The 14508-nt window shown below is 48.6% G+C and overlaps 1 protein-coding gene across 2 annotated transcripts; it reads right to left on the bottom strand.

Moving 5' to 3' along the window:
- Window positions 1–146: 146 nt before the first annotated feature.
- On the bottom strand, window positions 147–12943 carry TNFRSF9 (TNF receptor superfamily member 9). 2 transcript variants are annotated; one of them, XM_083628995.1, is made up of 7 exons: window positions 12642–12943; window positions 12487–12540; window positions 11035–11166; window positions 10198–10264; window positions 9990–10105; window positions 8299–8428; window positions 147–2883 (listed from the first exon to the last, which is right to left on the bottom strand). In XM_083628995.1, the coding sequence occupies exons 1-7, from the start codon at window positions 12727–12729 to the stop codon at window positions 2850–2852; spliced, it is 621 nt and encodes a 206-aa protein (XP_083485121.1). In that variant the 5' UTR covers window positions 12730–12943; the 3' UTR covers window positions 147–2849. The 2 variants fall into 2 exon arrangements, with proteins under 2 accessions (XP_083485121.1, XP_083485120.1); XM_083628994.1 differs by having other exon boundaries at window positions 8299–8433; window positions 12642–12926.
- Between the last annotated feature and the right edge of the window lie 1565 nt (window positions 12944–14508).

Here is a 14508-nt window from a genome sequence, read left to right as displayed (position 1 = left end):
GTGATGTATTCAGACACATTCAAAATAACATTTTCATGATCTCTTCTCTCCCCTTAAGCTTCTTCTCAGCTTAATAGGCCCCTTAGACTATGAAGGTTCTCTTTCACACCTTATCTTTTCAAGAAGAACAAAAGCACAGGGGAAAGTTGTTTAAAGCATTAATTTATTACAAAATATATATCTCTACGTAGCCTGACAGTAGCAAGTAACAGATGGAGCTTGTATCAGAGGTATATCAAAATGTTGTCGTCCCCACATATTATATATAACACTGTTTATGCAAAGTATCAAAGCTTTTGTTAAAAATATATATATCACTTTAAAAAAATTCCTGTGAAAAAAATATAATTCCTGTGAAATTATCTTGAGGGAGAAACTGGATTCCCCCTTTCCATGCACCCTCAACAGCACACATAATGCCATGCCTATGCAGTGCCACCATTCGTGTTCTTGGGGCCTTACAACAACCTCCAAATGTTTGGGGATGCAGCTCTGAAGCATCAGCCCCAGCGGATGAGGGAAGGCTGCTTTACAGAGCACGAGGTAACAGATCCCGGCCACAAGGAGCTTACAGTGAGAAATCAGTTGCAGTGGTGGATTTAAAGGCACTTGGATACACAGAGGCTCTCCAAAACATTCTTGAAAGCACTTCAAGCGAAGCCTCAGGGCTTCATACTTGGCAGATTCTGCCACCTTTTGGTCAGCCTAATGCAAAGTGAGCTGTTTTCTGGGAACTCTACAAGTCTCAGTCCTTGATGAACAAATAACTAAACCCTTCTTGGAAGAGCTTTCGGGATGCCACACATCATTATTTCCCCTCCCCAGAATTTGACACTTCTTCTGCCCTCCCCAGCTGCCCCAAAATTCCTTTTTTTTTTTTTAATTCTTAAACCAAGAAATATTTAATAAAAAAAACACATTAAAAAATGGAGCAGAGTTAAAACCATAAATCATATCTTAAATTTAAAGGCATTCCAAGTCCTGGGGTGAGACCAGGCCCCATCAGCACATTTAAAGCAGCATCATACCATGTTAAATAGCCATGGCTTCCCAAAGAAACTTGGGAACGGTGTTCAGAGCTGTTAAGAGACGCCATTCCCCTCACAGAGGTACAAGTCTCAGAGTGCTTTCACTATCAATCCTTCTTCCCAGGGAACTCTGGGAATATTAGCTCTGTGAGGGGAATGGGGCTCTATTCCCCTATGCTGTCCCAAAATCCCTGAAGTCAGGAATGCTGGTGAAATAGCAGCTGAGAACGCTCTTTGTTAGCGAGGAGGCTGGGCGACATTGCATAACCCAGGGCGGAAGCAATTCCAAACCCTTCTCGTGTCGGAGGATGCTCACATCCCCTGATGCATTGTGTCGCTACTGCCACCCATAACCAACAACTGCTTGGGATGGGTTGTTTTGTGTGTTTTTTGCAATCTAGGGATCCAAACCACAGCACCCATTTCCTGCTGCTTCTAGGTTGGCTAGGGATTGTAGGCACAGTTGCCACCTAGGGAGAGCAAGTTTCACTGAACTCGGCAAGACAAAATAAATATAGCTAAGTGCCATTAATCTAGAAGAGGAATAGGGAGCATCCCAGGCCCACAGCTGAATATGTCCCTCCAGGCAACACCCTTTGCCAGCCTTGTTCTACCTAAAGCCCTATGCTGGGGCTGTGATCGTGACTTCCCTGACTAGAGAGTGGAGAAGGGAGGGTTTTAGCACGGCTGGAATGCATCCTCTTGTACAAAGGAGGCCAGAGACACATTTGGTTCCTCTCTCTGCTTTACACCCTGCCTGATCTTGAGCATCTCGCAACTCTGGCTCAACAGTCTTGTGCGCCTGATGTTGGGTTTGTCAGTGAGTATATCTTAAAGCAGGAGCTGCTGGACTTTGCCTTGAGCAGGACAAACTCTTTCCAGAGGGGGTTATATGTGCAGCTGATAACAGGTGCACCTATTCATATTCCGTTTTAGTTTTTTCCATCCCCAGTGGTTGGTAGCATAGAGAGAAACCAGGTCCCGGATCTCTGCCTTCTACACACACACCCCATGTGGCAATAGCATATCCTTCAAGAGGCAAGCAGAGCAAGGGTGGAAGAAGGCAGTTCACCAGCCTGGGTGCCCTTTGCAGATCAAAGACCTCAAACCTCAGTTCGTCACAGAAGTTTCCGTCGGCGCGGTCACCACAGCCGCTCCACGTTAAGGAAAGAGTGCAGAGCACACCGCCGTGAGTCATCTGTGTAACCCTGAGCAAAAATGGTAAAGTGGGAGGTAGGGAGGTTGGGTCTGGGAACTGTAAGATAAGTTATGGTCTTCACTGGGGTCTGTGGGGCTTTAGCTCTGCTGGGATGGGGTGAAGAAAGGAGGTCTGCTGGACCGGCTCAGCCTGAGAAATGTCGGTGCCTCAGCTTAAAACACCTAGTGATAAAAGCAACCCTCAGAAGGGGCAGACCCTCATTGGACAGAGTGCCGCCCTGGCGGAAGACAGAGTTGGGCCGCTGCTCTGTCCTCCCCACTTAAAACCTACTGCTTGGGTCGGTCAGGGCTACTGGCGGGTTTTCGCCATGCGCTCAAATAGGAAAGGGCAGTTGCAGTGCAGGTGTCGGCATCGGGGCGATTTCCCCAGCTCCCTCCCCTGCACCCCACATCAAAAATAAAATAATAATGAGGGCAAAGCAACGTGAAGACAGGCTGGATGCTTTTGAATCATAAATGTAGAGAACTCCCATCAGAGGTCGCATCTTGAAAAGCATCCTGGGCACCGGGGCTCACTAAGGGATTTTTTCCATGAGCTGCCCTGTCAGCCCTGCTGTTTCGTTGCTTCCTCCCTCTTCTTCCTCCGGGTAGCGGTAGCTGCAGTCATCCACCTCCTGGGCCAACTGTCCAAGCGGCACTAGTGGGGGGCAGGGAGAGAGAGAGAAACAGGCGAGTGACTTGCGCAGCTGCCCCCCAGTTCCTATTCTGTGGATAGAATCTGATTTCCATTCCCAGTTTGCGCCTTCTGTGCTGAAGCTCCCGTCCATCTAGCTCAGGGCTGCCTGTACTGACAAGCAGTGAGGGTCTCGGGCCCAGGCCATTTTGCAGCCCTAACTGGAGGTGCTGCTAGGAATGGAGAATGGGGCCTTCTACATGCCAAGCAGGTGCTCTGCCACAGAGTGGCACCTGTGTAAGGAGGAGCACAAAAATCCAACCCTGCTGCCGCCACCCCTGCCAGGGTCACTACTGACCATGTGAAACGCCTCCCCACCCACCCCTTCATTTGTCTTCCAGCACAAACATGGGGTGGGTGAGAGAATTTTGTTTTTTGTTTAAAAAGAAATCCCTGCTAACCTCAAGAGATCGGCTTCAAAGCCACCTCAGCACTCATCAAATCCAAAACCAGCTTCCCAAATGCCCCAGAGTTAAATGGAGGCTTTGGCTAGACAAGAGGAAGGCCTTCATGGGCCACCACATCCCCAGCCTATGTGGTGGTGAGGCCGCAAGTGGGAAAGGGCTCCTTTCTACCAAAAAATGACAAATGTGTGCTCGTATCTGGCTTCACAGCTCGATGGGGACTGTGGCGATCACACAGGGTCCCCGGACATTTGACGGTCTATTGATCCCTGTGCCACCACTGTGATTGGCTCCTTGCTGCCACCAACCCATTTCTCTCGGGTACACACGGAGTCCAGACAGTTGTTAACATTAACATGAAGACCCGAGGCTAAAAAAGGCTACAAACAAATAATCAAGTTTATTTTATAAGCATGAACAAGTTTATGGTTTCAGTTAATTTTTCTTGGCAGTTTCTTAATCTTAGTTTCTTTACTGACCTATATGTTCCTGACAACTTCAAACTGATTATCCCAACTATCTATCTAACTCCACCTAACAGTTCCTCTCACTCTCTCACATTAAAACTAGACCAACCCACAGACTTATCCTCCCTCTTCCTTCTCCGACTCCCAACTGACTTCCAAACAACTCCAACTCTAACTCTAACTCCTCCTCTTGGGTTCCCACTGGCCAATCACTTCACACTCATTTAACCCTTTCCTTATGACCCACTTAGGAGGGCAAACGCCACAGGGACCCCACAGCATTTAGAGAGTGATTGATGTGGCTTTTCTGACTCAAGCAGAGAGGCAAGCTGAAAGGCAGAAGTCGCCCACCTTTTTGGACCAGGGGGGCACGTTTTTGAAAGTGCGGGGGGCGCACGTCATAAAACGGCTGCTAGGCGGTGTGACATAACACAAAGTGAGAGAGAGTACAGTCATGGTGAGGTTTCTCCCATAATTGTCTTTTCATACGGAATCGTTCTGCCTAGGAAATAAGACAGCGGCAGGGAAAATGAACGAAAGGGAAGAGGGAAACAGCAGCCCTTTAAGTCGTCGGAGATTCCTTTCCACTGGTGTCCAAGCAGCTCACTCAGTAACCACAGCTCTGACTACAGTCCTTGGCTAAAAACACGGACAGGCAGGGCCATGTTGCTGTGTGGAGGCTGAAGTGAAACAGGGAAGGAGGTAACCTCTCTGGGCCGCAAGGCCAGAGGTGCCTTACAGGGTCAAAGCACAGCCCTCCAGTGATGGGCCCTGAAGGAAGAAGTGACCGGGGGACCAGGCCAGGCAGAGGCAGGCCCTTGGGTGGTGGCTATTCTCAACTAAAATTTAAAAATTCTCCGCCGAAGCACGGAAAGCAAGAAGCGGCAGCTGCCGGAGGTTGCAGCTGGGACCTTCTGCCTGCTCATCAGTTGCCCAACCGCTGAGAAGTGCTGATGTCTGCAGCCGACATGTATTGAGCAAAGTAATGTGATGGGTTTCCCCTCCCTATTTTGCACCGCATATCCTGCGATTTGGGCTAATTTTGCACAAGTCTGGTGTGGCAGTCATGCGGAGGGAGATGTGCTGCTCTGCAGAGCAATGAGGCCTCCCTAGCCCCCACCCCAGGCTCTGAAAGCCATTTTCAGACACCCTGTTTTGACTTTGGCGGATTCTGAAAAATAAGCCCACATCCTTCCAGATGTGCCTTGGTGGCCCCAAATATGCTGATCCTGTTTTTGTTTTTAGAAAGCAGAGGTTTTCAGGCAGATGAGCTCTGGGCTCACTACCACATTCCGTGCTCCTGTGGGGTTGGGGACATATCCCCTGGGTGACTGAGATGTGGTTGGGATGGCTCAGCCCTTGGTTAGGAAGGAAAGAGAGAGAGATAGCTTCCGGTTCCACTCTGCCTTAATGGAGGCAGCCCTCATGACAGCGGGAAATCAAAGTGAAGGAAAACAAGGATGGTTAAGGGTAATTATCCTTGCAAAATCCCCCCCCCCCAGGAACAGGGGGGAATGGGCTTCACTCACAGTTCGTCTTGGTACCTGGCTCTCAATCCGGCATGGATTGTGGGAGGCAGGGAGACGCTGAGTGCAAAAGCACTTCGTCTGCTGAAAACTCATTAAGAAGCAGAGGTTCTCCCCTTAATTAGAGCTTAATTGGACTAAAGTACAGGTGTTGTACTAGCAAAGATGAGATCACAAACTGTGGAACATAAACAACTGCAAGGACTTTAAGGTTTGAATTTGAAATAAAACTTCATTTGGTGCAAAAGACAGGGGGAGGGGAGCCTATGGTTTCTTTACTTAAAATTTTATTCTCTACATTTATGATTCAGCAACCCTCCTCTGACTGTTAGTTCAAGCTATATTTGTACAGTACATGCAAGGATGGAAGAAATTGGATTATAAATATGGAATATAATATCAAACGGAACTGTGTGTGTAAAAAAAGGAAAAAGGGAGGGAAGCTCTATAGTGCAAAAGGTTTACAGTGGAAACTTAGAGCTGACTCTTCCCCATCCTTTATTATTTACGAACTGAATAACACTAAGAGGACTTGGAATTTAATATAATTGGAAGTATGATTGCACATATACAGCTGGAAGGAAGGATGAGAGGAGTCTGTGAACTGCCAAGGAACTGATAAGGTTCTTTACTGAGTCATCTGTAGTTCGACAGACCGCTCTTCTTCCCAGGCCGAGAGAGAAAATGGTGACAAGAGGTAATATTGACTGGGACAGAGTGACTTTTGCAGCTGTTGTTAAAGTTGCAAAACAATGCAGCACGGGACAGAGAAACAGAGAAATCTCTAAAACAACAATGGGATATCAGCTCTGCCCAAGACATGATGGATAACAGCAACAACCAGGGGAAATAAAGACATAACATCTTACAAGGACAGGAAGAAACACCATGGACAAAATAATTGCCACACACAGCAAGAACAAGGATATAGTTTGAGTTCCTCACTTGTAGTTTTATAAATCATTTAATGTGTCCACACAAATAGAAGTTATTAATATTGCACTTGTATAAGGGATTATTATTATGACCAGTATGTAATTGAAATTAAGATTTTGGAATGCAGAAATAAAATCATCAAACCATCAAATCTAGCACAATTTGGTATTTGAACGATTGGTATTGATAATTGTATTATAAATTGGTATTATTATAATGAGATTACTATTGGGCTGTTATTGAAAACTGATAAATATTATTATAAAAATAAAAAATAAAAAAAGAAAGTGAGAGAGAAACTCCAGGCATTTGAAATAACACTTAAGTGTTGGAAATGTTAAGAAATAGAGGGTATGTTTTATCATATGTGGTGGGAATGTAGGAAGGTTAAAAAAAAAAAAGAGAAATGATATATAATGAAATGAAAAAAAATATGTTTAGAATAACCTTTATTTAAAAACCAGAAGCCTTTCTATTAGGTATTGTAGGAGTGGAAATTTCAAAAGATCAGAAAAAAATTGTTTACGTATGCTACAACGGCAGTTTGAGTGCTGTTAGCTCAAAGATGGAAAGAAGAAGCAGTCCCAGTGAAAGAAGAGTGGCAAACCAAGTTAATGGACTATGCTGAAATGGCAAAACTAACTGGAAAACTCAGAAATCAAGATGACAATAAATTTAAAAAAGAACTGGAAATGTTCATTATGCATTTGCAAAAGTATTGTAAACAGATAAAGACATTGGCAGGATTTTAAGAATACTTGTATAGGAAATAGTATAGGAAATCTGAGGTTAGAAAAAAAATGGAGCAGAAATGATACACATTGGATAAGAAATTTAGGGAACCAGGAATGGAGGGCGGGGGAGGGAAGTCAGGGGATTCGGAGAATCCTACTTTATGGAATTGATATGGTTTTATGTTTAATTTTCTTTGTGGATGGTATTGCATTTGTTACTGTTTGTTTTTTATTTTTGTTGTTGTTACTTTTGTTGAATACTTAATAAAAATACCTTTTTTAAAAAATGAAATAATATTTTTTCTAGGCCCAACATATTTCAGGAGAAAAAAACTGCCCCAAGGAAAGCTTTTCTTCCTAGATGCATCAGGCCTAGTGTCAGGGAACTGCCATCGGAACTAGAGGAGGAGGCGAGGCTCCACAGCGATGCTGGAGAGGGGCCAAGCAGGGAGAGAGGCAGGTCTCCGGTTGGGGAAGAAAATCAGTGCAACACCAGGGATAGAGGGGGGCCGATGGGGGAAGCAGAGAGCAGGCTCCAGGACTCTTCACAGGAGACCAGCGAGGAGAGCACAGGTCCTCCGCTGCCCACACCCACCCTGCGCAGGAGACTTCTGCGCAGGGAAAGTAGGCGGTGACTTGGCGTCAAAGAATTTCTTTGCTGGAAGAGGTTCAAGAAACGCCCACTGACGGATTCTGCTAGCGACTGAACAGCCACGGAGTGGATGGCTGTCCAGAGAGAAACGGTTTAACCAGGCAACCTAGCCCAGAGCGGCGGTAACTTACGCACAAGCAACCCCTAAAGCCATTACACCTAGACTAAAGCTTATTTCAAGTCTCATAGAATTGTAGAGGTGGAAGGGACCCCAAGGGCCATCTAGTCCAACCTTCTGCAATAGCTAAAGCATCCAATGGCTGTCCAACCTCTGCTTAAAAACCTCCAAGGAAGGAGAGTCCACAACCTCCCAAGAGAGACCATTCCACTGTTCTGCTCTCCAGTGTGTCTCTTTTTCCTCCTGGGAGCCCTGAGCTGCTAGGAGACCAGCTGAACCTGCAACCTGGGAGGTTAAAAAAAACAACACAGGGCTTGTCTTTCTAAATCCTGAAAGAAAGAAAGTCCAGCCCTTTCACCAGCCAGGGTTTGCATGGCCAGAAAACCAAAAGGCTGCAGTGACCCAGGAATGCTGAATAGCTGCAATGGGGACCCCCACTCACCCTGGACAAAGCACCCCATTGGTGATGCTCCACAGCAAAGTAGTGTGTGAGGGGGGAACAGAGAGCAGGTTCCTGGCAGAGGATTGCGCCTTGGTCTTACCTTTCAGGATCACAGCCGGGAACTTCTCTCGAGCCCAGGATCTGAAGAAGATGCAAAAGAGCACCAGGAACAGCACACACAGAAGCAAGGCTACCGCCAAGGCGATGCTGATGGGGACCAGATGGCTGTCCTGCTCTAAAAACAAGGAGAAGGCATCCCTCAGAAGTAGCCCCAAAATTAAGCCGAGCTCCTGTAGGAAGTCCTACAGGTGTGCTTGGGCTCAGGAGAACAAGGCTGAAAAGCCTTCCTTTACCACTGATACTTGCCTCAGGACAAGTAGTTCTTAACCTACGTTTAGAACAAATATTAGGAAGAAATATCTGCGTTATCTGAGGCCTAAGGAGAAAACCAGGTACTCCAGCTCTGCATAAGGGAACAGGCCTGCTGCCTGGGAAGAGCTCTGGGATCTCTAGCACCAGGTGCCTGGCAGCACCCACCCAGTCCACAAGGTGCCCAGCAGTGGCACCACTTTGTCCAAGATGGAGGCACAAAGGAGTCAGAGACCTCCAACCCAGGATGTGGATGTAACAAAATGCTCAGAGGCAAGCACACCTATCTACCAAGAAAATGTGACTCATTCCAGGAGAGGTGGAGATAACTAATTGTGTACCAAAACAATAGATGGTCATTATTTCAAAGCAGGCAGCCTCTAGAAGGCTGTGATGCTGGTGCTGTATTTTGCCTTGGAACGGATGGGTACCTAGCCCTCACTTGAACTCCTGAATGAAGCAAACATCTTTTCTGTTCTTACAGCCCACAATGGAAACTCATCATCACCCTAAGCATGGAGTTTTGAACATTTCAGGTAATGTATTTTTTGCTCTATAAGACGCACTTTTCCCCTCCTAAAAAGTAAGGGGAAATGTGTGTGCATCTTATGGAGTGAATGCAGGTGGGAGGCTCTGCTCAGCGCTCCCTTTAAAGAGCCCCAGGTGTCATCACTGAGGGGGGTGACAAAATGAGTTTTTTTTAAAAATTGGGCTCACAAAACTTTAGAAGTGATGTGGTGGCTTAGGCGCCTGCAGGTTCTGCGCTGCCTAAAATGGCAGCGTGGGATTTGCCTCTGCCTACTGCCTCTCCCTCAGCTGCCCTACAGCGTCAGAGAGGCTTGCCCTGCCCCCATGGGTGGATCACCCCGACCCGGCCGCAGGACATGCCCCCGCACCAGGCACCCGAGCGGCTAGCTATGCCGCTGCGTGCAGAAAGGCAGCCGAGAGCTGAGTCGGAGGAGAAGAATGAGAGGCAGGAGCAGCAGACAAAGAAGAGGTGTAGAAATAGGATGATTTACCAGTCTAGAAGCTAAACGAAAAACAAAACAAAAAAACGTAATAATACGTCTTCCACCCAATTAGGGTCCTTGAAGCAGCTCATAGTCAAACCCAGCAATTCAGAAACTAGAACAGCTGCCAAAAATAAATCCCCCCAAACCAAGCTGCAAAATGACTGTGCATCAACTGAGTGTTCTAGCAAACGTTATTCTCCTCCCTCGAGAGAGAGAAGCCAGGTCTCTGATGTCAATCACAAGCATTTCCATCAGTGACTATTAGTGTGACACAGAGTAGAGGGTGACTTGCCCTTATTTCCTTTTGCCACCCTCCTCTGCCTAGAGAGCAGCAGAGGCAAAGCCCTCTGAGTGACTTCTGCCAAGCTGCTGGTCGTTCAGCACTTAGAGAGATGCAGCAAACACTCACCTGTCTCCTTAGTTAAAGCCGGCCAAGTCGGGGGTTTTGTAGGGCCTTCTGTTGTCGTGTTACAAACCACATCAGTTTTCGCCGTCCCAGGAATTGAGATCTGATTAGCTGGACATCTGCAGGCAATCACAAAGTCCCATTAAAACGCACACCAGCAACTATGATACTGAGAAAAAAATGTTTTTGCTGGTTTTTTAAAAGGACTTACTGTGTCCAGTTTTGGCATTTACCAGGTATCCAGGCCTTAAACTTCCCTTCAGGACACTCTTGGCAACCTTTGAGGAACAGGTGGGGGTTACTTAATGGAAGTGAGGCAACAAACCCAGCCCTGCTCTCTGGCCTGGTCAAACGGACTCCCAAACTCACCAAGCTTACAAGAGCTTGAAAACCTCTACCCCCTCTGCTGGCAAGGAAGGCATGTAACATTATTTCCCATATATGTTGATGCCTTGGAATTCTTCTCAGATGGGGAAATTGTTTAGTTTGGCCCTATAAGATGTTGTTTCGGCTAAAACAGAAAGCACCTCTTTGCTGACTAATATTCAACAGGGTCACTAGATTGTCAGAGAACACTTGTAAGGTGTCACTGGAAAGTGAGGGGGCAGCACTGGGGGTGAGATGCTGTTGATGGAGGAGGTGGAGCCTCGGACACATTCCTCTCTCTTATTTCGACTGCACCTTTTCTTCATGTTCCAAAGCCTCAAAAGAAGGTGCCCAGAGATGGCAGGAAACAGCCCATAACCTGGGAACAGCCCAAGTTTATTTCCAGGCACCTCTCCCTTCTGTTCCCCATCCGCCCCTTTGCGCCCCCCATGTCAGCCTCCCCTCTTCTGTCAGCCACACACCCTTCCCTACTCCATGCCTCTTTCCTCTATCTCACCAAATCGTCTTTCCCTCCCTCTAGCACCCCAGAAGCACAGCAACCAAAGAGGGACCTTTCCGCCCACCCAACCCATCTGTGACATGAGGGTCTGTCCGCCAACAGTGCCACATCATGCACACATCTCCAGTCTTTGACACATTCCTACCCACCCTAAGCCCTCACCTGCTCCGTTCCACTCCTCTCCAATACCACAGACGCAGCTGCCACACTCTAGATCTCCGCATTCATATTCAGGGGCGCATTTGCAGACAGCATCGGAGTCTTCTGAGCAGCGTCGCTCATACTGATATTTGTCTAAAGAGTTAATGCATTTTTAGAGGTCCACATTATACCCAAAGAAGGGGCCGTTGGCTCTATCAAGCAGCTGTGGCCACACAAAGTGGCAACTGAGTCAAAGGAGGAGTTCTGGAGGCAAGCAGGTGGGCTCTGCATGACAAGGTGTTTGGGAGAGAGCCTTTCTGGCCTCCACTAACTAGTACCCTTGGTTACTAGTTAATCTGACAAGTGGGTGGGGCCATCCACCTGTCAATCACCCGGCATCACAATGATGTCAGGGGCAAGGCGCTTTGAACGATAAGAATGTGAATGCGTCAAATGCTGTCCGCGGAAAACCTCTTTAATTAAATTGTATTCATTCGGAATTCCTTGGCATTTGTATAATTGGGTTAATATTGGAAAACTAATAATTTATTTGTCAAAGCACCCTGCAACATGGGCATAGCCGGGGGTGGGGGGCAGCTGCCGCTCTTAAATCAAGTAAATAAATACAAATACTTAACTAACTGACCAATTGTATCAGAGATATTTCGGTTCTGCCCCCCCAACATAACGCCTACCCCCCCCTAAAATAAATCCTGGCTGCGCCCATGCCCTGTAAGGTGCTGCTAAAATGAAGGGCTTTTCCCTCTGCTTTAGCAGGGCTTTTGTTGCAATCACATTCCTGAGGGTTTGCATTGGAAGCCCTGCTAAATTGGTGGAGGGCTTCAGTATGCCTCTGAAAAGCAGCTGCTGGGCATCACCAATGGAGAAAGTGTGCTCAGGTTCTCATTGTGAGGACATCCCTTTGGGGCATCTGGCCACTGTAAAAACTGGATACAGGGCTAGATGTGCCACTGGCCATGTGATACAGCTCTTGCCATGTTTGCATGGCCTTGAGGATGCAAGAAAGTGCTTAAGGTCTACCCTGCTCTCAAGCAAATTTGCATTGCACCTCTCCTGTGCATGCCCAGCTCTTGTGGACCCCCCCCCTTACTATCCACTCCTGTCTCCGCCCACCTTGCACCCTGGTTCCCCACCCCAAGCAACAAAAGCTCTTAAGATCTGGGTTGTGCCAACACTTCATCATGCGGAAGAGGCAAGTCCAGATACCCTTTTCCCAGGTGGCAGCATTACTCCACTTTCTAAAGGAAATTGGTCCAGCTCATCCCTGCTCAGAGCCTGGGAAGTCTCCTCATGAGCCATCCCGGAGTTGTTCTGAGCATCAGCTGGCAGTCTCTCTCTCCCACCACCACCTCCCCTCGGGATTTCTCATGACCTGTTTGCAAGCTTAAGCCCCCTTCGGAAACAGCAGGCGCCAGCTGCGAGTGGGGATCGCGAACGGGAGGAAACACCTACCTTGGCACGGGGTGCAGGGGCTGCAAGTTTGGCGCTGGGCGTCCCGGTAGGTGCCTGGAGGAGAGGGGCAAAGGAGCGTCGTCAGAGGAACGGGCTGAGGGGCCAGCTCCGGCCAAGCCTCCCCACCCGTCCGCCTGCCGGGGCAGCCCCCTTACCTTTTTCGCAGCCCGCCTTGGCGGCGGCGAGGCATCTCCAAAGAAGGAAGGCGAGGAGCAGGAGCGGCGTCGGAGCGGAGCGCCCCATCAGAGCGCGCAAGAGGCGAGTAGGGACTACTCTCGCTTCCTCGGGGCGGCGCCAAGCCTTTTGTGCGTCGGAGCGGGGTGCCAGCGACACGTGGGGGGCCCCGGGGCGGTTCCAGGGCCGGGAATCCCCACCGAAGGCGGGGGCAGCCCCTCGAGAGCGCAAGTGAGAGAGGCTCTAGACTTGGGACCCTCTCAAAGGCGATATGGGGGGCGCGCACCCTTCCACACCTGCGCGCAAAAGGCTTCCAGCTGGCCTTGGAGGGGACCAGCAGGCTTCACTCTCCTGCCCGAGGCTGCCGCCAGTTAGTGGGGTGTGTGTGCGTAGGTTAGACTCGTTTCTTTGCAGGGCCAGGGAGGTTAGACGACGCTGCGTCCAGCAAGGGCATCGTTCCTTCCAAACACCTGGCCGGTTGCCTTTTCGGCTCACTTGCCTTCTTCTCGCCAAAACTCACATGGGGGCGATTGGGGGGGGGAGTGGGGCTTTGCACCGGAGCTCCAAATGCGCGCTTATTTGCCCGCACGTGATCGGATCCCACTCGAAAACGGGGGGGGGGCACTGCTTCGGAGCAGCACAACACACACCGGGAAGGAGGGAGAGGCCACACACAGCACAACGCAGATAAGGGTTCAAAGCCAATCCAGGGAGGAGCATCCCCTTTGGGCTAAGGAGTGGAAAAGAGGGGGCAGGACAGGCAGCAACGGGGGGGGGGGGCGGGTTCTGAGGACTTGGGCAATGGAGTCATTTGGGGGCACTTACAGGTAAGAAGTAAGCGTTGGTGGTATAATGGTGAGCATAGCTGCCTTATAAGCAGTTGACCCGGATTCGATTGCCGGCCAACGCAGTGTCTTTTCTCCTGCCAACCTAGCAGTTCGAAAGCACGTCAAAGTGCAAGTAGATAAATAGGTACCGCTCCAGCGGGAAGGTAAACGGCGTTTCCATGTGCTGTTCTGGTTCGCCAGAAGCGGCTTAGTCATGCTGGCCGCATGACCCGGAAGCTGTACACCGGCTCCCTCAGCTAATATAGCGAGATGAGCACCGCAACCCCAGAGTCGGTCACGACTGGACCTAATGGTCAGGGGTCCCTTTACCTTTACCTTTACAGGTAAGAAAGCACCTCATGCATAATTCTGTACATCATGAAGCTGCAATGAAAGGATGGAGAAAGATAGCATCACCAATTTGTTGTGGTCCATTTTATTATAACTGGAGTGGAGAATATTGCTCAATATGTTATATATCACCACTTAACTATAAACACATTAATACAAGTCATGAACAAACCAAATCATTACCTCCATATGCGATGGGAGGGACATAAGGTGAATTGGTATGAGCCAGTTCACTGATAGATAACAAGACAGTGATTACTGGCTGATGAGCCCTTTCTCTTCAGTAATATCCTGTTTTATGACATGAACTTTTTTTTGAGCTTTCTTGGAAGCAAAGTCCTCAGATCACTGTAATCCAAACCGCTGCCAATTCAACTGAAATCACTGCTAAGCCACCACTGCAAAGTAGACCCACCCAGGCAGCCACAGCAACCTCCCATAGCTCACTGCATCACTTGAGAAGCAGGAGGTGCGAGTTCGAGACCCACCAGCCATGTCAGGGGCCAAAGTGAGGGAACTCCTGGAGTCAAAACCAAACTGGGTGCTCCACAGAGAAGTACCGTGACACCACCCAACCATGGCAGCAGACAGGGCAGTGGGCATCAACCTCTACACCAGTGTCAGGAACTATGGGAGGAGCCCCACTGAGATAGAAGAGGGGACCCTGGTT

Source organism: Podarcis filfolensis (genome assembly GCF_964270895.1).
Source record: "Podarcis filfolensis genome assembly, chromosome: 8".
Classification (NCBI taxonomy): domain Eukaryota; kingdom Metazoa; phylum Chordata; class Lepidosauria; order Squamata; family Lacertidae; genus Podarcis; species Podarcis filfolensis.
This window is presented reverse-complemented; position numbering and strand designations above follow the sequence as displayed.